The 26,135-nt window shown below is 44.6% G+C and overlaps 1 protein-coding gene across 4 annotated transcripts in view; it reads left to right on the top strand.

Moving 5' to 3' along the window:
- The window catches only part of HIPK2 (homeodomain interacting protein kinase 2), a 128,238-nt gene that overhangs the window by 40,260 nt on the left and 61,843 nt on the right, over nt 1–26,135 (top strand). For all 4 annotated transcript variants that reach the window (XM_079303427.1, XM_079303425.1, XM_079303426.1 and 1 more), the window contains exon 2: nt 1,561–2,656. In XM_079303427.1, coding sequence (XP_079159553.1) covers nt 1,561–2,656 — 1,096 coding nt within the window. The remainder of the gene's footprint in view (nt 1–1,560; nt 2,657–26,135) is intronic.

The raw sequence follows: 26,135 nt of genomic DNA, 5'->3' as shown, positions 1-26,135 counted from the left end.
TGTGTAAGTTTATGCATGCACATGGATCTCTGTGTACACGTGAGCTCCAGAACATCTTCTGAAGAGAAACATGGACTAGTGAAGTATGAGGAGGCAAAGTCAGATACTGTCACGCCTCCTCATGAAGAAGTCAACCATGTGCACTGCAGAGTTTGTTGTGGTTTTGTTACTGAAGCATTCATTCAGTTTTTAAAGTTGAAAACAAGTCAAGGTTATGTTTCTGCTTAATAATTCAACAATGGTGCCAGCTCAGCATATTGTCTTTTTCTTCCCTAGTCATTCTGGTTTATTAAAAAGAAGTACTGATGACAGATAGAAGGGTGAAGGAGGCTGTGCCTTTCTGCTGTAACTCCTGCTGGGTGCTGATTCCTTCCCCTGAAGTCCCCATGGATTTGTGTTCTTCACAAAATGTTTGCCCCAGCAGTACTATTCCTACCCTGGGCAGGGAAAGCTGGCAGCAAGTCAGGACTTAGCTGTCCCCTTCTCCATGCGCCACAACTTTTTTCTCTGAATAGGCACATTTTCTGTTTCAGTGGAATATTACTCAGAATCCTTCAGTAAGTCTGTCTCAGTGATGCATTATTTTCACTTTGGTTATGAGGTCGTGGAATTGTTTTTTGGTGGTCCAAGGTTTTTTTTTTTAAAGATTTAAAAGATCATTAACTCTTCTGAAACCAAATGAGCTTGCATTAAAACAGGTTTTCATCTTTTCTGTGAAAATAAAGCTATATTAGAGCTAATTCTGCCGCATGCTAATGTGTATGGTGCTTCATAAACAGTGCTGTTCATTTCCAGGGGATCTGCTTTCCAGTGATGGTATTGTCACTGTGAATAAGAATAGATGAACACAATTTTATAAATCTGGGAGTACTGAGAGCACACAGTGAAGCTCATGTTGTGTAACTCCCATCTCCAGTGTCCCTGAGCACAGACTAGCATTGTGCAAAGTTCCCACTCACAGACTTGGCAAGCAATCTGAAACATCATCTTCTGTTCTGGCTCCTCAGCTTTATCTATGCACCTCCATTTGTTCACAGTGTATCATCTCCTGGTCCCATCTTCACTCTGTGCAGGCCAGAAGTTACACGGTGGTTTTATGGGAATAAGTGGAGGGCTTAAGTCAGATCCACCAAAATGCTTAAGATTGGATGAGCCTGAGAATTTGAGATTTGGCTTCTGTAGTCAGCATACTTTGCAGTATTTGACGTGAGTTCTTCAGAGAGCTAGGTATATTCCTGGAGACAATGGGAATAGGCCTCTTTAGGCAGAGGAGGTAAAAATAACATGTACATTCCTGTTATTAAAAATGAAAAGGGGGAGGGCAAGAGAGCAGAAATCTTGAATGTTGTTAGTATAGTTCAATCCTGGGTGAGGATTTATTTTAGAGCATAATATTTTATTTGTGTAGGATATGCATATCTGGAAGAACTTGCTTTTTGTGTGTGTGCATGTGAATTATCTGAAGCCTGTATCCCATTTCCCTTTCCTGCCACTGAGCAAATGAAAAAAGCTGGGGAAGGCATCTTGACACCGTGGTTTCACTCTGATGTTGTATTGCAGGTATGGCCTCGCATGTGCAAGTTTTCTCTCCTCATACCCTTCAGTCAAGTGCCTTCTGTAGCGTGAAGAAACTGAAAGTGGAGCCGAGTTCGAACTGGGATATGACTGGGTACGGCACACACAGCAAAGTCTACAACCAGAGCAAGAACGTGCAGTCCTCCCAAGCCGCCGCCGCCGCCGTCAACGCCTCCCTCCAGATCCCCAATCCGAGCATCCCTTACGAGCAGACCATCATCTTCCCAGCAAGCACGGGGCACATCGTGGTTACATCTGCCAACAGCACTTCTGGTGTGGTTGCAGTGTCTGGGCAAACGCTGGGCGGGCCGCACAACCTGATGCGTCGCAGCACTGTGAGCCTTCTGGACACCTACCAAAAATGTGGACTTAAGCGCAAGAGTGAGGAGATTGAGAACACAAGCAGCGTGCAGATTATCGAGGAGCATCCACCAATGATTCAGAACAATGCCAGTGGGGCCACCGTAGCCACCGCCACCACCTCCACGGCCACCTCCAAAAACAGTGGCTCCAACAGTGAAGGGGATTACCAGCTGGTGCAACATGAGGTGCTCTGTTCCATGACCAACACGTACGAAGTGTTAGAGTTTCTTGGCCGTGGAACCTTCGGACAGGTAGTCAAATGCTGGAAACGTGGCACTAATGAGATTGTGGCTATTAAGATCCTAAAAAACCACCCTTCTTATGCCCGGCAAGGCCAGATTGAAGTGAGCATCCTGGCTCGGCTGAGCACGGAAAGCGCGGATGACTACAACTTTGTCCGTGCTTATGAATGCTTCCAGCACAAGAATCACACGTGCTTGGTATTTGAAATGTTGGAGCAGAACCTCTATGATTTCTTAAAACAAAATAAATTCAGTCCCTTGCCCCTTAAGTACATTCGACCGATTCTCCAGCAGGTAGCAACTGCCCTAATGAAGCTGAAAAGCCTGGGACTGATTCATGCTGATCTCAAACCAGAGAACATCATGCTGGTAGACCCATCCCGACAGCCATATAGGGTCAAGGTCATAGACTTTGGTTCAGCTAGCCATGTGTCTAAAGCTGTGTGTTCTACTTATCTTCAATCCAGATACTACAGGTAAGAGACTGGGCTCACGTAGCACTACTGGAAGTATTTTTCCTATGGGAGTTTTCTTACATTCATTTAAAGGAATGAGTCATCCCTTAATTCTAAACAGAGATGGCTCTTAGAATGGCTTGTTGATGATATGAAAAAATGATGTCCTAACCTCTTGGAGTTTACTTACATTGAAAACAATTGTAAGTTTATAAATAATTATAAAGCGTTGCAAAAACAGAGTTTGCCAGTTACAATTTAGAAAGTTTTTCACTTCTACCAGTTTGTTCTCACTGGAACTGTTTCCAGAAGAGGAGATGTCCACATTTCCATTCCAAGTCAATGGATATAGATTCTTGGTTTCAGAATTTCTTCAACCTAAACAGTCAGTCCATATTTCAAATGTGTCTTTCCAGTCAGTACTCATGTATGAAACCAGGGACTTAACAAGTGTAAGGTTGGCCCACAGGAAAACTGTATGGATGCAGAAGATGGTTTGTCAAGGATTAGTTTTCACACAGGCTCTGAGTCAATGAGAGTCTTCTGGCTGGCTCTTGTCAGCTTTCCTCCAGGCAAGTATTGTCAGTGATTTGGTGCTGGACTGTTGTTGTCTTTTGATTCCCACTCACAGTGCTTTGTTACATGCTAGGGTGGAGTTGTGACCTCAACATAGGTGTGCCTGAAGTGAAATGTGTAAACCAGATATATGTCTCTCCAGCCTGTTGAACAGTTTCAGCAGAGCAGCCTCTTTTTATAACCCCTGGCGGGGCATCCTCACCCTTGTCTTGACTCCAAGACACAAAGTCTCTCTTGTAGATGTTCTCCAGCCCTCTCTTTGGTACCAGTCATCTTGATTCAGCATCCTAGGGACTGAGAAAAGCAGTTCTACTGCTGCTTCAGGGGTGGGGGAAATAGTGAAGGGAATTTGGCTTTAGATAACAGCTGAATTTAGAAATGTTTAGACTGCATTTTTCTTGTTGTACTTTTGTGAAACAGGGGCTAAAGGAGAAAATCCAATCCTTCTTCATAACTGATTTAATGAAAATCAGTCCTGGCATACATAGCTCATCAGATGAGTTACAGGAAAGCAGGGAAGTTGATCTGTTTGTAAATAGAAATCTATCTTACACATAGGGAAGACTGGGAATGAGAAACCAACAAGAGTTGGTACCAGGCCCTTTCCCCTACTTCATAAATTTCACAGTAGCAAAGCCTACCTGAACTCTGAGCTTGGAGAGAGTTAATTTTCACAAGACCAGGAACTTTGAGTGTAGCACTGCAGCAGCTGATCTTTATCTGCTTGTCCTTTGCTCTGAAGGAGGCCAGGAAAAAATCCCCAGCCCTAGTTTATACCTCAGAAGAGGCTTATTAAATAAGATATTCTACCTGATGACAGTCCCATCCTCCAGGAGAGGAGAGACATGTTTCTGTGGTAAATATGTAAAAGCTTTTAGAGTTGCAATTACCTGACAGACCAGGAAAAAAAAAAAAAGAAGATAATACAGGCATTTTGTTGTTGAGTTACCTGTGATTCTGTGTTCACAGCCTAGGTCCCTAGCTGAAAGACAGAAGGGGCAGCCAAAATAAAATATGTGACAGAAAGCAGAAATGAAAGAGAAAAATTCTTCATTCTCAGCGACAAACAAGGAATATTTCTGTGGCAGTCTCTGGGGAGGAAAAAGCTTGATAAAATTTGCTTTTTATATTTTAAATGTTATTCCTGCCCAGTCTGAAGTCACAGCTTGATAGATAACAAGTTCTGTCTGTCTAATTCTTCCCTTGTTTTCTGTGCCTGAATTGGTGGGAGGAAGGGAAAAGGGGCAGTAGCTAACCAGGAGGAAAAAAAAAAAGGAAAAATCTCATTGGGTTGAATTACATCAGCAGGGGGCTGCTGATGAAGCTAAATTCAAGTCATGAGGAAAATTTATGTTCTTCTTCATTTTCTGATGGGGAAAATACAGCACAGAGTAAAGACTCCTTCCACTCTAAAGTGAAGGAACTTTCATGCTAGGGGAAACACTGGGCTTTATAAAGATTTCATGTGTCTTCCATTTAATTTACGCTTGTTCTGCTTGCTAGAGTATAAAAGACACGGGGATGACTTCAAGAAATGGCACATTTAAGTTGGATGTGAAGGAAAAGCTTCCTTAGACTAGTAAAACCTCTCAGACTCTAAGCAGTCATGCTAAAGGAGTGACAGAAACCCTGTGCCCCATGCATTTAAGAAAAGATGAGGCAGAGCACAGGGGAATATAAAGTAGAGGCTGGATCTCAGCTGGAGGTTTTTTATCATGGACTTTGGCAAGCAAATTCCTAAGTTGTCTCCATATTTTATTAACAACTTGCTTTTTCTTTTTCGTATCACTACTTCTGAGAATGTGATGGCCAAATCCTTTGAAGGATTGAAAGGTGTGGGGGATCCTGCTCCTTCTCAGAGCAATGTAAAGCCTTTCCTCTTCCTGTAAATGATGGAGGGCCATTTTCTTCTCCTGAAGGTGGAAGACATAATGTCTTTAAACAAACTGTGCCTTTTTTTGACCTGAATCTGCATAACCTATCATAAACCAAGAGAGCCATGGCTGCTTGCAGACTTTCCATGGGTGATTTGCCATTGCTGTGATGTGCTCTGGAGATGAACAGGGTTCCTTGGCCCAGTTTCTTGTGGAAAGAATGGTGGGCAGACTTGCTACTGTGCTGCTGGCACTGCTCAAGGACCCTCACTGGGTGCTCCAAACTCAGAACTGTCTCTGTCCCACCAGGGATATTTCTAAGCAAATGTGGTCTGGAAGGATGATAATGGTATTGAGGTGACAGAGTGGGATGAAAAGTATCAGAAATGGTATCAAAATGTTTTTAGTCCAACAGAATTTAGCTCTCAGCCTAAGAGGATACAGCCTCCTCCAAGCTAGATCTGCTGCCACAAGTGGTACTCTGGAGATCTTTCTGCCTTGCTCCTGACTATAGGGACCCCGTGGGAGGCAGAACATGACAGCCTAAGGTGGGGTTTGCAGGAACTCCCAGGCTGCCAAGAATCCCTCTCTGGGAGGGCAGTGCTGTTGTGCTCCAGTGCCTGCCTCGAGAAGGGAATGAGCCCCAGCAGGGTCACACCATGGGCCCTGCCTGACATGACAAAGGACATCACAGCCACAGTTTGTGGTCAGAGCTGTCATCTGAAAAAGGGGGTGCTGTGAAGAGGATCATCCTCCTTCTGCCCACCCATCTTCAGCCTGTGGTGCAAAACTTGCTGTGGTGCAAAGTGTTTGTCTTGTGGCATCCTTAGCCAGCATATGTAGGACTTCACTGGCCATCCAAACATCCCTTTTTTAGGACAGGGATCCCAGCCTGTCCCCCTGGTCACCATAGCCTTTATCTTGTCCCTTACCATCAGCTGCATCAGCCTGGGCCTGATCCCTGACCCTTCAGGGAGGTTTGTGGTGATGCAGCTGTGGTCTGGAGGTGCCTGAAGAAAAGGTGAGGTACTGAAGGTGACAATGGAGGGCTGCTCTGCCCAGATCACTGTGCAGGAGCAGGGCTCTGCACTTGGCAGTTTCAGCAAGACATGTCTAAGCTAGAAATGAAACCCTGTTCACAGAGTAATGGATCCAAAAGCTGTGATAGCCTTTGCATCACAGGGTAACTTCCTGGAATTTTATTTTTGTCCTTTTCTTTTTCATACTGAAGTTGGAAGGGGAGATATTGAAGTTGTTTCTATGATCTCTGTTTTGCAGAGGGTCAGAGGAATGAATGGCCAGAGAGATCCCTTCTGGGTTGATAAGCTGTGTATGAACAGCTTCCTGGGAAAACCCACATCCTGAGAAATGCAGGGCTCAGGTTACAACAGATGGCCCCTTTGTTAGAGCCCCCATTCACTCTCCCAGGTGGGAGAGGGGGTACTGCCCTCTGGAGGCAGGGGTGGTTGGAGTCATAGAGGCAGAGTTGAGGTTGTCCCTTGTTGGAACAAGAGCACTTGACTGTCATGGGGTGGCAGTGCTTGGAGCAGTTGGGCTGCTCATGGGGGCACCACCAGTTTGTTACCCTGCCCTCTTGGCTTTGCTTTGCTGTTCAGCTGAAACAGCTGCTGTGTTGGCACCTCAGGGATGATAGTATTTTGCTAATTAATGGTGTAGTCACCTTATGAGATTTAAATCCTTTAGAATTTGCAAAATATTGCAGATAGAAAATAACAACTTTCAGCCCTTCACTACTAGCAAATAAAGTCAGGTTTGGTTCCTTTTTTTCAAAAGGATTTGTGGTATGTGGCTTGTCTACTTGGGTTGAGATGTATGCTTTGTAGGTAAGTGGCCTTTGATGAAATGTTTGGATAACAGAGAATGAAGCTGAGTACCAGTGTGAAGAGGTGTTTATCAGTCTGGTTTCAGACCAAGAAAATATGCATGCAGAAAGGCTACGTGCATATTCTCCACCTCCCATCCAAAGTGTGCAGTGAGGCTGTGTGCAGGCCTGGCTTTAACTGGCTCTACATGCTTAGCTGGCAGGTCCTGAGGGATGCAGGGGGCTAAACTGGATCTAACTTGCCACACATGGACATTGTGCCATGACAGGTATTGGTCCTTCAGCTGTGCTGACAGGAAGCCAAAGCAACATAGATTTCTGAGCAAAGTCTCAACCTGTTCCCCATTGTGTGACTCACAAATGTGTCATTCTGGTCAAAACTGCCCTTTAAGTAAGGCAGTTGTAATGACACAGGGATGGGCTATGCTTTTTTGTTTACTCACTGAATTGGCATCTGCCCTGTCCTTGTATAACACTGTAATGTACTTATATTTCAAAATCTTCTGCCATTCTGGACTTGTAAAGACGTCTCTATTATCTCAGATTTGACTGTGTTTGCAGCTGTGGGAGCAGCCTGTTTCACTCCTACCTGCAACACTCACTGAGTTACCAACTTTGCCTCTCAAAGGTAGAGAGCAGGATGGTCTCAGAGGAAAGTTTTTTGGGACTGGAGTGAAACCACATAGTTCATTGCTGAAGTCTAAGCTCAGTTTCACTTGGTTACAATCACGCCTGGTAGGACTGCTGGCTTGCAAAACTGGCACTACATTGCAGAAGACTTTGTGGAGGAAGGCAGACTTCAAGCTATACTATTTTCAGCAGTTGTTAATTTCTTTCCCAAGGGCCCTTGGAATTTGAAGGGATTTTTTTTTAGAATCAAAATTTAGCAGGATTTTGTTTTCAAAACCAACATCACGATTAATTGAATCTCAGCTTTATTGTACCCAGACTACCAAGTCTTGGAAAGCAAGAGACATCTAGCTGAAAGCTTTTGGCTTTGGCCCACCTTTGGGATAGTCAGGCCAGGCTGGTTTTTGGTTTTACGCTGCTCAAGCAAAGATAGTTCCTTGCTAAGTTCCTTTGTGTGTAAATCACCTCGGAGAAGGGGTGGTAAACCAACATTGTTCTCATGGTGCATCCAGCAGGAGATTCACCGTGTCTATACTCCCTACCTGGTGTCTAATTTAAAACAGAAAAGCCTGTATTTCAGCCTGAACAATATCCTCAGACTAGACCCTCTATAGTGTTTTCTCTGCTGAAAGCTTCTTACTGTTTCCCTAAGTATTCTTTATTTGCTGGGGATGTGCCCCTTGCCTTGTGCCATCACAGCACCTTCCTGCCCAGCTCCAGCTCGTGATGCTGGCCTTGCTCCCAGAGGAGCCCTGCATCCCTGTGTGGAGTCAGAAAGGCTGTGTGTCACAGGAGAGCTTTGCTTATTTATTTACCAAGTGGATAAAATATGCCCAGTTACGTGCCTCCAGGCCCAAGAAGAGTTGTAACAAAGGGCTGTTTGCAAGGAACCTGACAGGGAGCCTTTCTCCAGCAAAGAGAAGTCTTTGGCAGACCAAGGAAGGGAGAAGTCTCATGCTGTTTCCTTTTAGCTCATCTGTATCTGAGAGGTGGAAAATCAAATATCACAACTGAGTGCTGAGCCAGTGCTTTCAGTCCACTCTCCTCTCTCTGGAAACAGCTCCTATATGGCAAAGATGGAGCACTGACAGTAATTACTCCTGGAGGTCTCAGTTTGTGTTGGTGGCTAGAAAGGAAGGAATCTGTGTGTCCACGGGCAGGGATCAGTTCATTAAGGGTGTTTTGGATCAGAGGTGAGTAAATGAGCAGCAGCCAGAGGTGCTGTAAGCACTGCTCTTCCATCACCCCCTCAGGTGAGGGGCTCTGGTTCTGGTGTAAAAGAGCAAACAAAACTTGGGGAGAAAAAGGTAAATGTAGTTTTCCCAAGGCTGCTGCAGCTTCTAAACTCACCAGTGATCCCCCAAAGGGAAAGGCAGTCCTCTGGATGCAAGCAGCCACATTCCCCCTCAGGGGCACTGCCCACAACCTGGTACTGCTGTGCAGGCAGGAACCAGAAGCAGGAGCAGAGGCACAGTGATGTGGCTGCTGACCAGGGCTCAGCAGTCAACCCTAGCTCTGACACAGGTCCTGCCCAAACTGGGGCACCTCACCTCATCCTTTTCCACATCACCTCCAGAAAGACATGATTTTAGAACTGTGCTCCTCTTTCCCTCCACCCCCTCTACTCCATAACTTACCCATTTAAGCAAACCTTCCCTTTTTGGCCATTTGCACCAGCCAGTGCCATGTAGTCCAGTGCCTGGGGCTGACCCTCCAAAAACAATGCCTTACAGTTTGGAACAAATAACACTTCAATGGAGGTAAGGTGGAGTTCCCACGTGCTTTCTTTCAGGGCTTGCAGAGAGGAGACAGTGTGCAAAATGCTTGTTACCAGTCTGTGTGCTACCACCTGAAGTCATCTGGGAACTCTTAACATGAACATCACAAACCTACTTCTTTTAAATGCAGCACAAAATCCTAAACTAATCCCTACCTTCTTCGTACTTGCTCTCAGAATAGTCTCAGTAACATTGTGGGGGTTGGGGAGTGGCTTGGAAGTCACACTCTCCCCACTTGTAGGTTGGCTACAGGTGTTGGGTTTATGGGTTTTTTGGTGGTTTTTTTTTCCTTTTTTCTTCTTCTTCTACTGTTCCTCTCTTATCACCACCAAAACAAGCCTGTCACAGGATTTCCTGCTGTCTATTTTTCTTCTCTTAAGCTTTATAAGCACAGTAAGTCCTGTTAGAGTTGCAGCCTGGTGAAATGATGTGAAAAATCAAGGTCACTCTTGTATTTACTGTACCAGGGCAAGCCTGAAACAGGTACAAATAGCCAGGTTGTTTTACTTAAAAAGAACTATTTACCTACAAGAAATTGAAACCCTCCTATTGCAGCTGTTGGCGGTAGCACTTCAGACTCCATTTCTGTGCTGCATAAAAGACACACAGTGTTTTGGTAAAGATAGCTGTGCTCAGCTTGGGGGCTGGAGCATAACCAAGCTCAGTATGGTGACAAGGAGCTTTAGTGACAATGTGTGTGAAGGTACAATTCTACAGCAAGAGCCAACTGCAATCAGAGCTGGCTGTTTGCCCCTGTATGAAAGGCATAAAGTTTGGTCTCTGCTTCTAGTTGCTTCTGTGGTATGGTGTTTGCCCTTCTTTCTTTCCTCCCACTCAAGTACTTCCTCACCAAGTGCAAAGGAAGCAGAGCAGGGAGAGGATGCTCTTCTTTTCAGCTCCAATCACACAACAGCAGCAGCAGCTCATAGGAGCACTGTGTGGTGAGCCACAGATGCCACTCCAGCAATAGGTAGCAGCAAAGGAGAGTGCACTGCAGTCACACTTATACACTAGTAGCATTTTCTGTGTCTTCCTACATTTGTTTCAGTGCATATTTGGGTCAGGGCAGTAGCTGGCCAAGGGCAGAGGTGGCTGCTGAGAAGCAGAATGAGGCGAGGGGCTGTTGGGATGAGATTGGTGCTCTAAGTGTGAAAATAAAAGAATGATGAGCAGTGAGATTCCTCATCCTCTCCTGAGTATGAAAAAGCATTAGCAACAGAGTTTGCACAGGATTTCAGGGATATTTTGCTCAAGTACCGTGTATTTAAATCCTATCAGGTTTTTACCTCCCCCCAGTACATTTGCTCAGTGCAGTCAAGAGATGGAAATGTAACATGGAGGAAGCTTACTGTGTATGTCTGTGCATTCATTAGGTTCACAAGTTTTAGGCCCCAGCACAGCAGTACTGGAAAGCTGTATTACACTGAAGAGCATTTTCTGGTTAGAAAGTATTTCTGCTCTGCTGCTTATTAGCAATGAGGTTAGAAAAGTGACTGGTGTTGGTTTATAAATGAATGAGTTATTACCAGAAGAGAAAAATTACCTGAATATGCAGCAGTTAGTATGGAGTTATACATCTCCAGCTTCAGACCCCTGAATGACATGACTCCAGTCCCCAGTTTCTATCTTCTCAAACTGTTTGCTCCACTGATGCCCCAAATTAGCCTAAGCTCATGTAAAGGCACCTTACTCTCAGGTGGAGGCTTGGTAGCTACCTCCTTCTCCAGGTCATGCTGGGGAAAAGAAGTAACTCCCAAGCAGTTGAGAGTGGTTATCTTGCTTGAGAAACACTAATCTTGTGGCCTGACTTGAGTTATAACCACAGCTGTTACCTGTTTAAGAAGGAAGGTCAAGGAAATGTCCTTTGCCTTTTAGGCCAGATCATACAAGAGTTGTTCTGTGGTGCTTTTCAGGGAAAAAAGAAATGCAGAAGAGAGGCATCAATAGAAAAATATATATATATACACACACTGTGAGAAATTCACAGTTCTAACAGGAAGAAGTAAAAAGGAAGTGGTTCTAGGAACTGAGAGAAGGGAAGGGCAGAGGAGGAATCCTCTTACAGACCATGGTTACCTGGAAGTTGCTGTTTCCTATATAAGGAAAGAAGATGAAGTTTTACCTTTCTTGCTATTTGGAGACTTAAAGGCCAGAGACAGCCAATTTCCAAACATCCCTCTCCTGCACTGGGCTGGAAAGTCATCTGCGAGTTCCTGAGTGACAGCTTGACCTTTTTTTTAGCTCCTTGTTATTATTTTGCTTTTTGTCAACCACTGCCATTTGTAGCTGATTTGAAGCAGAAATTCTCAAAAGCAAGTGCAATGCTCCAGGCCTGATAAGACATGGGAAGTGCCAAAAGTTTCATAGTGTCATCTCTGAATTTCTACCTTTGTGAGAGGCTTGGGGCAGTTTTCAGCTAACTCTTGTGACTTGCACAGCTTCTGAGCACAGGAAGATCACCAGCTGAAGCCTTTAGAGGATGAGCAGGATTGTGTGTTCTAGCAGCTGCTGCCTGTGCTCACATAGAGGCAGACAAGAAGTTAGCAGTGTTTCAGTTAACCTGACATCAGGAGGAGCTGTACTGCTCTGAGTTGTTGTAACTGCACATGGGATGGTTGGATGGCTTGTGCTAAGACTGCTGAGCAACACCATGTTTTCTGCCTGTACTCCGTAGTCTGGATGTGTCTGTACCATTTACCTTGTGCTGTTCTCCAGGAATGCTGTGCTTGCTGAAGCAGGGCTGTGTTTACAGCACCTCATGCACAAAGATTTTTGTGGCTGAGGCCCTTGAACAAAGGCTAAAAGGGTATAACAGTACACATGACAAAGAGGGGTAGCACGCATGTTAATGTGACAGCTGGCATACAGAAGGAAAGCTGATGGCCTTTTTTGGATTCACCAGGGCAAGAATTTGTGTTTCCAATAGTTGCTTCCATGCAGAGCTTTGCACTCAACGTCTGGGAGGGAGTTGGAGTGGTGAGGTGGGGAAGGAGCATCTGATGAGTTAAGAAAAGTTTCAATAAATTTAGTCTTAAGAGTGTTTTACTTGCTAGTGGGAGACTGCAGAGAATAGTCAACCAAGAGGAGAATGGAGTATTTCTTTGATGCTCAAGAAAGTATTAAGGGGGACAGATGAAATCTAAAATGTAAATAGGTTCAGCTGAGGCTAGATGAATTTGCTGGTTATTGTGCTAAAAAGTTAATGATGAAATATTGCCAGTTGATTTCAGCAGGTAAGAGGAAGTAATGGTGATGGCCTGTATCAAATAAAAGCTTATCTAAGTGATCTCATACCCACAGTTGTCAAAAATACAGCTCATGTCATTGTTAGCCTGTTAAATTAGTGGACTGGATTCTGAAGGGCTGCATGAGCACAGGCAAGAGCAGGAAGTAATCACATTGCTGTTTCTGGAAATGCTTTTTGGGAGGCTCATTTGATAACCTATGTCCTCGTGGCAGGTGCATGAGGGAGCAGGGAAGAGAATGGCACTATGGGCTGGATTTCACTTAGCAATGCCAATATGGGTACAGGGATGTGGTGGCTCCAAATCTATTCCTTTGTAAGGAGGTCAGAGTACAGCTTGATGTGTAAGATATATAATGAGTGTCAGAAAGAAAGGCATGTTAACTGTGTTGGAAGATAACATTCTGTCTTTTGAATGGATTCTTGTTATTGTTGCTGCTGTTACTTTCAGCAAAAAATTATGTTGAAATTATTCTTTTTTCTCCATTGTTTAGCTCTTGTTCTCAGCTTTGTTATGGCCACAAAGAGAGGATAAAAATGGATTGGCACAAAGTTGGGTTTTCCTGTATCATTTAGAGTTATGTTTTCAGCCCTTAGCACTTTGGTAGGGTCTGTTCTTCATTTTGAAAATAGCAATAAAAGAGCAGAGAACATAAGAAAACACAATTCTATCTTGTTTTTTTTTCCTAATGAAATTGTCAGTGCTAGGCTGAACTCTGCCTCTGATCTGTATGAAGTCTCTGAACTGTGCTGTTGGAAGAAAGCAGATCCAAAAGGAGAGATAAAATATCCATGTGTCTGGCTATTTTAGGAGGTAGTAAAAAGCTCCCAACATCTTGCTTGTTTTTAATCTGTATGTTTATGTCTACATCAATCCTTTGGGAATAAACTTTAAACATTTACATTGGATTTAGAGAATGACCTTCCAGCATCAGTACCTATGATCCAGCAAGAGTAACTAAGATTAAGTTTATGTGAATGGCCTTCTTGGTTTTCAGAGGCATGGGTAATGTTAAAGGATGTGTTGAATTGCTGCTCAGATGTAATGGTAGTGATGAGTATGAAGTGTTGCAGTGGATTTGCTGTTTGTGTGTAGTTGTTGGAGGTATTGGGTGTGCACAGAGAGATAGCTCATGTCTTGGGAAAAGGATCCACCTGCAGTGTGTGGCAGCTGAGCATCAAGACCCAGAAAACAGCCCCCACCCTGTGCCACTTTGGTGTGGAGTGGCCCTTGAACAACCCCAAGCCTTCAGCCCTCTGATCAGAGAAGGGAGGAGTTGCCAGCTGCTTTTCCAGCAGCTCTGAAAGTGCAGCAGTGTCTGGGGCTTCTGAGCAACTGTTGAGTTCTAGCTCCTAGACACACTCACAGCTTTTACCTTAGCCTGGGGCTACAGGATCTGATTACTGCCCACAAAATGACATTTGAAGTTGTGTAAGGATCCTGTGTGCAGGATATAACTCTAGTCACTGCTTTCGTAAGGGGGCTGTCACAGCAGCCCAGTGACAGCACAGAAAGCAAGCACGGTGCTTGGTTTTTGGCAGAAAATGTCCCTGACTTGCTGTATCACACAGATCAAATTGCATGGCAAGTGAGGGCCGTGGGGAGTGGGGATGGTTGCAAACTTTGAGTTTTTTAGAGCCACAGGTATGTTCAAGTATCTTGTGAAATGGCCACTGCCATGATATTTTCTCCACACTTTTGCCTTTTGGGAGATCCACATTGTTGGGTTTTTCCTTGCCCACCAGGAACAGTGCATTTGCTTGATGCTGCGTTGCTTTGCCTGGCATTTTGGACCGTGCCACGCTATAGCATTTGCTGCTGTCACAGTGCTGGTCAGTGCTGGCAGCGTGGCCAGGCACTGGGGTGCATTCCTGCACAGTGCTTTGAAACCTCTGCCACGCTCTGTGCGTGCCCACGTGCCTCGCAGTGAGCCAGGCTTGGTGGCCACAGAGCTGGCAAGTGGCTGGCATTGGCAGCAGCCCCAGTGGCAGCCAGAGGGGAGCAGGAACCCTGGTAGCAAGGGCAGGAGGCTGCTGTGGCTGCAGCCTGAGCTTGCTTTGCTTGAAACTGGCACAAGATATTCCAACCAGGCCGTGACTGACCAGGAGCTCAAAGGCTTTCTTATCTGTGGAGAGTGACACAGGCTGGTGGCAGCCCGTAATTAATAAAGATACTAACCCTCCTTATGCAACCGGGGCATGTCTGACAGTGTTACTAGGTAGTTGCTCAACAACAAGGCGTGTTACAACTAACCAGCTGGGACCAATTATGAAAGCCTCACTAATGCTGGCAGCAGCTGCCCGTTGGCGTTGCAGGGTGAAGCTGGGGCGATGAATGGCCCTGTGCAGCACCGGGCAGGCTCGTGCTGGGGCAGAGCGTGGCCAGCAGCCCCAGCGCACCGAGCTCTGCCCTGTGGGCACCGTGAGCCTCGGTGCCAGCGCCCAGCTGCGGGATGAGCGGCATCCCAGGGCTGCAGCACCATCTCCCTCCCATCCGCAGCCTCTCCCAGCCCCTTGCTGCTGCAGCAGCACCGATGGATGCCCGTGGATCCTCAGCTGCTGGCTACGGTAGGAAAAGGGGAGGGAGGCAAGCGGGGGCTCCTGCTGAAGGCTGCCTCATGAATTTTTAGTCACTACATGAAGATTTCAAGAGTGTGCAAATAAAACATAAAATGAAGCAAAAGACTAAGTGGCACTGCACAAAAGGAAGGGAAAAAACCTCAGAACACTGAATCATTGTCCAAAAGGTGCAGCCATTAGAGAATAATAATAGTTTTTGTGTGCAGTGCAGCTGGGGCCACAGTTGCAGAAGGAAGGTCCTCTGTGACCTGTGTGATGGCTCTGTTTGTTTAATGTGCTAAAACAAAGAGCTGAAAAGCAGACAGGGTCCTTGCAGATAGTCGCAGGGCTTCTCCCTCAGTCCCTGTGTCTGTGCCCTCTTTCGCTGTGTGCGTGTGTCTCTTCATGCTCCAAATGCAACTAATCACAGCTCCATGCTCCAGGATGCCTTCCTTGTGCATCCCTTGTCACTGTGCCCGGGCACTCCCCGATTGTTGACTCGTTTTTTTTGTAATTTAGAAACTGCAGCAAATAATAAAAAGTCAAATGGTTACGATTTTATTGTCTGTTTTTGTAATTCTATGTCCTTCAGAATGAGCTCAGCGTAATGACATTATTCCCACCCCTCCATCCTGACCTCAGTCTTTTTCTATCCATTTAGCAAATGCTGCAGCTTGCTCTGTTTTTAATGGGTGGGAATCAATGTGGCTTTTTAAAATTGGATTCTCTCTGCCTGCACAAACAAAATCAATGGTCTTATTGAGCATGTGCAGGTCTGTGTGAACAGGAGCAAGCCAGCAGGGTTTGCCACCTCAGTGAGGCTGGGGCAAAGCCTGTAGCTCACACAGGGGGATCAGTCTTTATTTCTGTCATTTTGGTGGAGGCTAGCAAGCAGCTTGGTAATGTTTGAGAAGTAAAGCCTAGGGTGTACTTTTTCACCAGGTTGATAAGAGTTTTGAAGTGGTCAGTGCAAGGCTGTTAAAATGGGCTAAAACCAGACCAGCTTGAGTGCCTGTAGGAGGTTTGAAGATCCCAGTGAAATGACGTTTAATCCAAGGCGTGCTTTATTTCAGTCCAACTTTACAATTGGTTTTGCCACATCTTTTGGGGTTATCCACCTGTAGCCTGATTGGATCTTCACTCTCAGAAGTGAGTTTCAGGTGAAATAGGGTTTTGCTTCCTTCAGGCTAAGCATTTATATACAAACAAACAGAATGGGAAATTTATGTGTCTGTGTCTGTCTCTTGTGGCAGATTGAGTGTACTAATACTGAGTTGTTGTGGGAAAGTTGACTGGCAGGATTGGTCATGGCCTTGGGAGATGGAAGGAAGGGCAGATTCCAGATGGACAGTATTGATTTTGGGTTTTTGTATTTACTACTTCTTCAGGTATGATCTTCAGGTTTAACAGTATCAGGATTTTAATGTGTGATGTGGAAGGAATGGGTTCTTCCAGCATGTTCACATGGAGACTGAAGTGTCATCCATGAGATTACGAGGCTGGGATAGATGATTTTTAGGATTGTAGGAGCTGGTAATGTGGAGAATATTTTCAACTAAAACTTATCAGTGGAGGGTGTATCACAATCCAATGCCACCAGTGTTGTCCTGACTGTGCAGAGCACCCCAAAAGAGCGTGTATATTTGTTTTCCAGGGCACAGAGTGATAGTGCTGACTGTGAGATGGAACAGAGCAGTGGTCCTGCTGCAGCCCGTTCCAGACACCACTGGCACAGGTCGGGCTCAAACCGATGACTTTACTTGCCTGTGAAAGACTCCAGAACCTTTTATCAACCTGCAGGGCCATTCAGTCATCTCCCACAAACGCACATGCCAGTGCTTGCTTGGAACACGGCTTTGTTGGGAGCACAGCGAGCTCAGTGTTTCAAGTGAGAGCAGAAATTGCTGGCTGGATGACAGAATGGGTTTTCTAATGCTCCTGGCAGCTGAGGAGCTCTGGGTCCTGAACAGGAAGGGGCAAGAAGGGACCTCCTGCTACTGGCTGCACCACCAAAAATGTTTGTGCAGTGCTCTATGTTTTCAAGATGAAATGAGAGTTCAATTTAAAATGCTGCAGTAGTGATGAGTTGAAAGGAAGATTTGTGTTTCTAATGCCTTCATATCTCCACAAACAGGAGGAAAACTTAAACTGGTGTTTGGTTCCTGACAGCAACTTCTGCTGTGACAACAGGGTGACAACCCTGGGATTTGTCCAGTGAAATCCTCTGACTTTGCTTTTCCTGACCCACTTCTAGTTTCTTTTTGTTTTAAATACTGTAAATCCCTGTCACTCCTGGATTTCACTTGTAAACAGGGCTGGGGGGGGGGGGGGGGGGTGGGCATGTTTCTAACAAAACAAGGGAAATTAATCCCTCTGTTCTCTTTTTGAGTGAGGATTTCTTTATGGCCATCCTTTAATTGTGTGATTGTGAGTGGCCTGGACAAATGAGACAGTTTAAGTATCCTGCACTGGGTATAGCTCATCCATGCATACATTATGAAGTACACAGAGCAGCTATAAATGATGCACAGCTCATTTCTCAGTGCAGGGCTTTGTGCATGTGTGTGGGTACTGGTGGACCCCCTTTTTAACTGTTCAGATACAGTTCTGTCCATGTGAGAAACTTGGTGATCACTAAATATCATTTAAAAAAAGCTAAAAATGTGTCTTTACTGGCTTATTTTCTTTCCACAGACAACAAAGGTCCTAGTTAATTATTTTCAAATGTTGGCAGGAGGGTTTTCTACAACTTTGCAAATCAGTGCAAGAAGCTTTCCTTGGCTGAAATGTGTTCACCAAAGGGTCCAGTCATGTAGCAATTTGTTAACCACCTAATTCCCACATGTAATGTTATTTTTAATCAATACAGTGGGAGTTGGTGTTGGTTCATATGTACTGGTGTGCTGATTAACTCAGCAAAAAACTCAGTGTATTCTAGGATGTGCTTTTTCATCTTCCTTTGTGAAGTCCCTAGGACAGACAGGTCATTTTTATTGTGGAGAGCCTCTGTTAACTGTGAGGGCAAGAAGTTTCTCATGCTGCTTCTCTCCAGTGACAGCAGTGTGCTCTGCTGGGAGGGCTAGACAATGGGCAGGAACTTCCAAATGTCCAAGCAGGAGTTCTGGTCCTTCCCAGGCACTCCTGCTCTCCCAGCTGCCTGTGTGCTAGCACGGAATGGGTGAAATATGTTGGTCAGTCTGTGTGTAGGGAAAAAAATAACAACGCTTCTTCTGTTTTGGCTTGGATTTATTGAGTTGGAGCCTTTATGATTGGAAACTTAATTAAAATGAAAGCTAAGCTTCTTGATGAATCCACAGCTGAGAATATAAAGAAAAAAAAAAGAGAAGTATGATGAAAGAGCCATCAAATAATAGTATAATAGTGTTTGGTCTTCTACTCAACTTGTTTTATGATAAGTGATCTTACTAAGGCTAATCAGAATGTGATTTCCCTCCAAAATTCCATTTCATCAATTTTTTAAGAAAAAAAAAACCTCCACAACACAACACTACCTTTTTCTTCCATTCTAACTGAAAACTGCCACTATGAATGAAATTAAGTGAATGCAAATTCAGGATTGGCTTATTGCAACAGTTTTGGTGGTTGAAGAAGAAATCCTGTGTTTTGCTTTGTTTGTGCTTGTTTTACAAAGCAGTGAAAAACCTTATCCTCTTACTACCCTCGAGACTGTGTGCTTAAACATTCTTCAACATTCTTCATTTTTAAAATTTTAATTTTTTTTTTGCAGTGGAGTAAAAATAATAAGCTACAGTCTGAAATAGAATTGCTGCTCTTCAACTTTTCAAAGCAGTAAGGGAAAATAGATCACACAGCGAGTTTTAAAAATCAGCCAGTGTGGGATATGTTACACTGAACCTCTTTTCAGAAAAGAAAATGGATTGCAGCCTTTAGGAACTGTGTTTACTGTAAGAGAAACTGAATTTAGACCAAGCAAAGGATGTGGGAAGCACCAGTTTGGTACTGCTGTGTGGCTGCAAAACAAAAAATTGAAAAAGAAAAAAAAATAGAGATAAAAAAAAAGTCACAGACAAAACAGGGATTTTCCACCGTGTGCAGAAATTACTGGAAATGTCTGAAAACCATTTTTTCTGGGAAGGTGCATGTCAAAGTTATTTCTGCAACCCAGCAAAGGGTTAAAAGTTTGAGTGAGAATTGATTGGGGAGAAGACTGCCACAATGCTAAAGACTCATTTATTGGGAGAGCGTTATGCTGCTTACTGTAATTGCAAGAAATTAAAAGAAAGCAAATTAGCTGGGAGCTTTTCAGAAGTCTTCCTCCTTTTGCTGACGTTAATGAGATTTTCCCCGTACCAAAGCAGCATTAATAACTTCTGCTGTGTGGCTGCTGCAACAGCCGCCGCTGACAAAATGAAACAAGCCCGGGGTGACAGCGAGGTGGGGAGCAGGGATTCGAGCACAGGGGGCTGGATCCTTTGGATAGGTGACAGATCCACATGCAGGGGTGGCTGCAGGACAAGGCTGTGCCCTTGGGATGGATGGATGGATGGATGGGTGGGTGGATGGATGATGTGTGCAGATTCCCGCTGCCACCCGCACAACTGCTCCGGGGGAAGCGCGGCTCTTCCCGGGTTGTATCGTGTGCTGGGACGGTTTCGGCCAGTGGAAAGTTTGTGTAGGAAAGGGGAAAATGTCACAGGCTGTTCTGAGGGCTGTATTTATAGCCAAGGCATTTCCAGGAAGGTGAATTTCCTAAACTGGGGTGGAGGTCGAGGCAGAAGGGAAGGGCTTGATCAGGATCAGCTTCCGTAACAGGAATTCGTATCTTAAGCAAGAATCTGCTGCTTTCCAAGAAACTGGGCTTTTCCAGGCTAACAGAAGGGATGCTTCAGAGGCAGGGAAGGAGAAGAGTGAAATTATCCGCATTTGGAGGCCCCTGTGTGGGGAAACGCTGAGTTGCAAGTGAGTTGCATTGCAGGGAAAGGCTTTCAGCAGAGCAGGAACCCTTCTGCTTCTCCATCTGCCCAGGAGGGAGGTGGCAGAGCTGTGCTGAGTGTGGTCCCTCTGGAAGTGAGGCACAGAGGAATGGGATCCCAAAGTACTTCTGGGATGAGGAGAATGGATGGAAGCAGTGAGGATGTAGCTCTTGCTCTCTTCAAGTGCAGTCCTTCCCTGTGAAGGAAAAGATTTTTCCTGTGATGGAAAAATACCTTTGTTTTTCTGTAAGCTCATGGATGCAAATGTTTGTTTATGGTGGGCATCTCTGTAGCTATGTACACACAGACCTAATGTATACACACACGAGTGCATGTTGAGTGGGAGTAATATTTTGTAATTTCTAAGGCACTCCTACATGAAGAGACGTGGGTGCCTAAGAAAACATAGCTGAAAGCAAAATCAACATGACCTAGTAAACAACAGCTATCTAGCACATGTGTGCCTACTGTAGAGCAGATCCTGCCTTCCTCTATGGAAGCACATCCTGTGTGGGCTCTACATGCTTTCTCAGACAGTAAGAGAAGCCAGCATCATTTTGACTGAGAACCCTCTGTGAGATTTTACTGAACTTGGATGATTTTTCTGCAAATTTTCTTCTGCATTATTTTGCATTTAATACCCCACTGTCTGAGTAGAACAAATTGACACCCGACAGCTCCAGCACCTGCTTTGTGGGAAGTGGTACCTGCTTGGTGCAGTGGAAGTGGAACTGGTTTTTGGCTGTGGCTGCTTGGCAGAGGCACCTTTCTGGTGCGTCCTGCGGGTGCAGCACAATTTGCAAGTTATTAAAGTTGTGAAGGATTTGGAACATGTTATTCCAAAAGTTTCTAAGTATTTCATGCCTGTCATCTAAAGCAGTAGTGCTTCAAAAACAGCAGGAGAAAAAAAAATATGCATTGCATATTTATAATACATGATTGTTGATATCTATTGACATTTATCTGTGCTCTAGAGAAGAGACCAGGTAACTTGTTTTGTGGCAGGGAAGCTAAATGTCATAAACAGGATAGCCTGTTACAGATGTATATTAACCCTTTTCAATTAATTTTCTTAATCCTTTCATGGGCTTCATGAAGGATCATGTGATAGATCAGGCTGTGCTTTTGTTCTGCCATGTAAAGGGATGCACAATAAAATTCTCACTGTTCTGGGTACAGGCACAGAGATGTGAAACATAAAGTTACTCCCAATGGATGATGGCAGGGAACAAGGAACATGTGTGTGGGACTCCACAAGTCCATGGCTCTGTGTGCCTTAGCAATCAGTGTGGCCAGCTGGGAGATGGGGAGCAAATCCTTTGTCAAGGACTCAACAGTCATGTCTGGGACATTATGAGGGGTGGCTGGTTTGGATAGGTCTTGTGCAGGGGGTGAATGTTGCATTTGTGCACTCTGAGACCACTTTGCAGTGGGAGCAGCTGAGAGGTTGCATTGAAATTGCCACACTGGTGTAGATGCACTCTATTGTTAATATTTTTATCAAGTCTATAATTGCTTTTTTTGTGGTTTTTTTTGTTTTGTTTGTTTTGGTTTTTTTTTTCAGGTATGACATTCTACCTGAGAGAATCTGGGTTTTGATTTTTACAAAACAGTGAAGTATTTCTAGATCTCAGTGTTGCTGTAAAAATGAGTTGAGAACAAGCTAGATGTAAAAAAACTGAGTATGTTCCTTTAAAAAAGAAGTTATAATTTCATGATATTGGTGGTTAGCAGATGATTTTTAAAGTTATTTTTTCCTGGGAGAAAACCTGCAGGAACAGCCTGGGTGGGACAAGAATACCTCTCTGACTCTCCATGATATGGAAGTTACAGGAACTGCTTCTCTCTTTATTTAAATCCATGCATCTCCAGTGCAACAGCTGTGGAGTTATTTGTAGTTCAGGTTCACTGAAATACAGCTCTTGGAAAATCTGCTTTCAAAATTTTCCTGAGGTCTGAAAAGGAGCTGCTGAGGAAGTGCAGGGTATGTTGGGTTTTTTTTTTTTTTTTGGCTGGTTGGTTGGTTGATGGGCTGGTTGAGTTTTTGGGTTTTTTTCTGCTTTTCTAAGTTTTCCAGGCCAATCTCCCTTTGCATGGAGGATGTCCCAGGATCAGTGTTTTTGTTACACCTTTTGCTGTGAGCAGGCCCTGGGATATCCCCTGTGTGAAGGGGTTTGGGGTGGTTGATGTTATTTGCCAGCCCTGGCCCTGGTGAGCTGGAAGCTGCCCAGGTGGGCATCCTTGCTCAGTGCACAGCTGCCCAGAGCCTTTCAGATTCTTAAAATCCTCAGCATCCATTGAAGGAAGAAAGTGGGAAGAACCAGGGGAGAAGGTGATAACCCCTGTGCCAGGAATGGTGGGGTAGCCAGGTGGAAGACAAAACCCTGGTGTAGGAGAGAAGCACAAAGTCATGCCAGCTCTGTTCTTTTCCTCAAACCTCCTTGTTTGCCAGTGCCAACCCCTCCACTGCCTCCCTGCACACTCACCCCTGCACTTGCTGCTTCTCTCAGAAATGTGCTTGCAATAAGAAGGAATTGAAGAGACCAAAGCAGTGAAACACAGAAACCACGGGCACCCAGGAGGGACAAAACCACCCCACAGTCGCAAACCAGTTGGGAAGGAGGGGTTTGGATGAGCATGGTGTTACTTCTTCTGTGCACTGGCCATACCATGGCTTAAAAGCCAGAAGAGAAAAACAGAATGGGCTGTAGTGGCTTTGAGGGATGTTCCTGTGGCGTGGAGAGCTGCAGCCAGCCCCTGAAGTCCTGGAGAGGGAGAGACAGGCTGGGTTGCCATGACCTGGATCATGAAGAGATTGCCAGGGACTTATTAAACACATAAAAATCCCACTAGGGATTTTTGCTTCTCCTTTCTCCCTGCTACTCTGAAAACGGGGATTTCATGTGTAAGATTTGGGGGTTTGTACCTTCCTTAAACAATACAGTAAATCAGAAGTCCAAGATGCTTTCTGTAATAGCAGATCACCACCTATCTGCTGAGATAACTTCTGGAAAACTGTATGTCATGGCCAGGGTTTTTTAAAAATATCTCCACATACAATTTTTAAAAGGTGTTGGCAGTTCAGACTCAAAAGGCATCCCAGTTTCTAACTGCATAGCTAGTTCTCTGACTCAAAAATCTAAATGTATAATATAAAGTTAAAATATTTTGTATATGTATTAAATACTTTAAATATTCAGAGAATATTTTTTTCAGTCCTCACTTGAGGACTAACCTGAAAGAAATAATCATTGATTTTTTTATTTTGCCTATGTGCAAAATAAATAACTATGTGCAAGTAATTAATAATTTGTATTCTCCAAATAATTTCTAGTGTGCTGTAGTGACATAAACTACAAAGCAGTACAAGCTTTAACATCCAACTTCAGGAAAAGTTCAAGTAGGGAATGTGTATTTGCTGAATAAAGTGAATCTGTATTTTGAAAATTCCCAGAGCACTTCCAAGATAATACTGAAAAGTTAAACATCAGAAAAGGGTGTATTTGCACCAAGGAGGAAGGTAGTTCCCTTTGACTCGTGTCTCCCTTAGCTTTGTTGAAGGCAGTGTGACTGTGGGAAGCGTAAATCCACGCTGAATTAGGATTAGGTGTCTTCTGGATTCAAGGCAAGCCTTTCCACATCTCAGTTCCTATTAATTTATTCCATTAATAGTGAAATACAGGTTCATGCTGCTCTTGTTAGTGCAGTTACTGTCTGCCAGGCTGAATGTCAGCCACTCCTTGTGTCTTTGGGATTTTTTTCCCTTTAATTCACGTTTCTGACTGAAGAAGAGGAGCTCTTAAGAGCGCAGCCCATGGAGCAGCTGCCTGCACAGCTGGAGTGTGGCTCTGCCTGGTTCCTCTGGTTTTCTCTTGCTTTTCCTGTGGGCATTCACTCTGGGATGGGCCCACCGTTGCTGGCTCAGCTCTGTCTGTCACATGCTGATCCCTGGGGTCAGGAGGGCAGGCTGGGGTTGGGGCAGGCATGAGCAGGAGGCTGTTCCTGGCTGGTTGATCCGCTCCCATCCCATGGCACAGCAGGGACAGCCAGTGCCTTGTGCTCCTCCAGCAGCACTGCAGGAAGGTGGGCATGCTGCAATAGGGCACTTCCTAGGCAGCACCTCCGTGCAGGAATGCAGTGGCACAGCTCCTCTGGAGGTCACCACGGGCTCTGGGGAGGAGTGGGCTCAGCCACCCTGGAGCAAGAGGGTCTTGAATGGCTGCTGAGGTCAAAATTGGTAGCGCTACTTCAAAAACTTGGAGAAGAAGAAGGCGAGTTTAGGATGTGAGAGAAGCTCAGAGGCAGAGATAATCTGCAGGATTAGTTTAGTCAATTAGAGAGAAAAGGGAAGTAACATAGACTTTGCAAGTTTATTCAGAAGTTTTCAGTCTGGAAAGGGCCCTGCCTAAATCAAAAATAGCTTCCCTTTACGGAAGAGGCTTCCTTGCTCATTCTTTATGTATTTATATCTGACTTGGGCTGGCTCAATGGACAAAATGTTCTGTACTTGCTTCCTTTTTTTTTTTTTTTTTTTTTTTTTCCTGAATGAAGGCAGCCATCAAGTGCAGGAGAAGTGCAGCCACAGGAACTTGCTGTGTGTGCCACACCACAGCAGTCCAGTCCTCACCCACCAGGGACAAACACCCTGTTTCTAGGGCAAGAGCTGGCACTTGATGGAAATCTTTTGTCTGTACCTTTGTGCCTTTGCCATCAGGCAGGAAGAAAGAGCTGTTCCTCTGCCTTTTTTTCTAGGCTTTTTGCTTTATTAAGCAGAGAGCATCCACCTCTGCTGTGGTGGAAACAAGGGCAGAGGTGAGGGATGGTGAGATGGGCAAAGCCAGTATGAGGTAACCCTACAGGACTGCAAGACATGGTGTGGAAATCTCCCCCTGACTTCTATCAATTAAGGGGGAAAGGGAAATAGTTTCGGCATTGCAATTAAAACAAGGTAATAGAGTCTGATTTACATTTCAGAATGTATTAGCTTGGTTTTAATTGGAAAATAATTTGAATTGCAAGTGAAATAATTAGATTAGAAAGTCGCCCAGCACTTTAGTACTCATATCCCCCAGAACTGGACTCACAGCATACTGTTGAACATTAAGGGAGGTGCATTTGATTTCCTTCTTTTTTTCCTCCCCTTTCACTCCTCTCCTAATGAATTGCATTCTGGAAGTAGAGGCAACATCTTCATTAACGACCCCATTTTATGTCTGAGCTCTTGGCTGCTTGCAGGTGCTTTTTGTAGGTATGAAATTTGTGAGGACTTGTGAGAAAAAGGCAAGGGGAATTATTCTGGATTCCTCCAAGCCATTTATTCCAAATCTAGGTTGTAAAAGAAAAGTAATTGTCCGGCTCTCCTTGATATCCCTTCTTGAAGTGGTCAGGGTCATTCTGGAGTTATTAATTGCAGGAAAACTGGCACTGAAGACATGCAGTGCCTGCAATGAATGCATCCAGCAGCATAGATTTGTAGCTGGTGCTTCATTTCCAAAAGGCATAGCACATCCCCAAGCACACTGAAGCCAGGAGCCCTCGTTCCATGCACTTGTATGCATGAGTGAGCCCGGCCATCATTTCCCTCCTCCTTGCTCTGGGGCAAGCACTCAGGGATGGGACAAGGCAGACTGAAACTGGGTTTGTGTCCCTGACAAGCACAACAGGACTTGCTTTTGTGTTTACTGGATGGGTGCCAATGGTTTTGTGAGATTTCACTCTTCCTATTAGAAGGGAAAATCTTTGCCATCCCTGTCATGGGGAAGTACACAGGGGAATCATATTTGGGGAACTTACCTATTGCTGCTTATTAATGCTATAAATCATTGTTTAGTGGCTGATAAAAACAATCTGTCATAAATTACAGGTCTCAGGAAAAATCCTCACAGATGTGAGACAGAAAGCAATCCATTACTGTTGCTTTTTTCTCATTTCTTCTCTGATAGACCCCAGCAACAGCACAGTCAGCCTATGTTTATTTCTAATTATTTATTTACACACAAAGCCCCTGCCTTCTCTTCCAGGTCAGGAATGCTTTTTTCACT

Source organism: Erithacus rubecula (genome assembly GCF_903797595.1).
Source record: "Erithacus rubecula genome assembly, chromosome: 4".
Lineage (NCBI taxonomy): Eukaryota > Metazoa > Chordata > Aves > Passeriformes > Muscicapidae > Erithacus > Erithacus rubecula.
The sequence above is the reverse complement of the archived record's forward strand: the minus strand, read 5'-3'. Positions and strand labels throughout refer to the sequence as shown.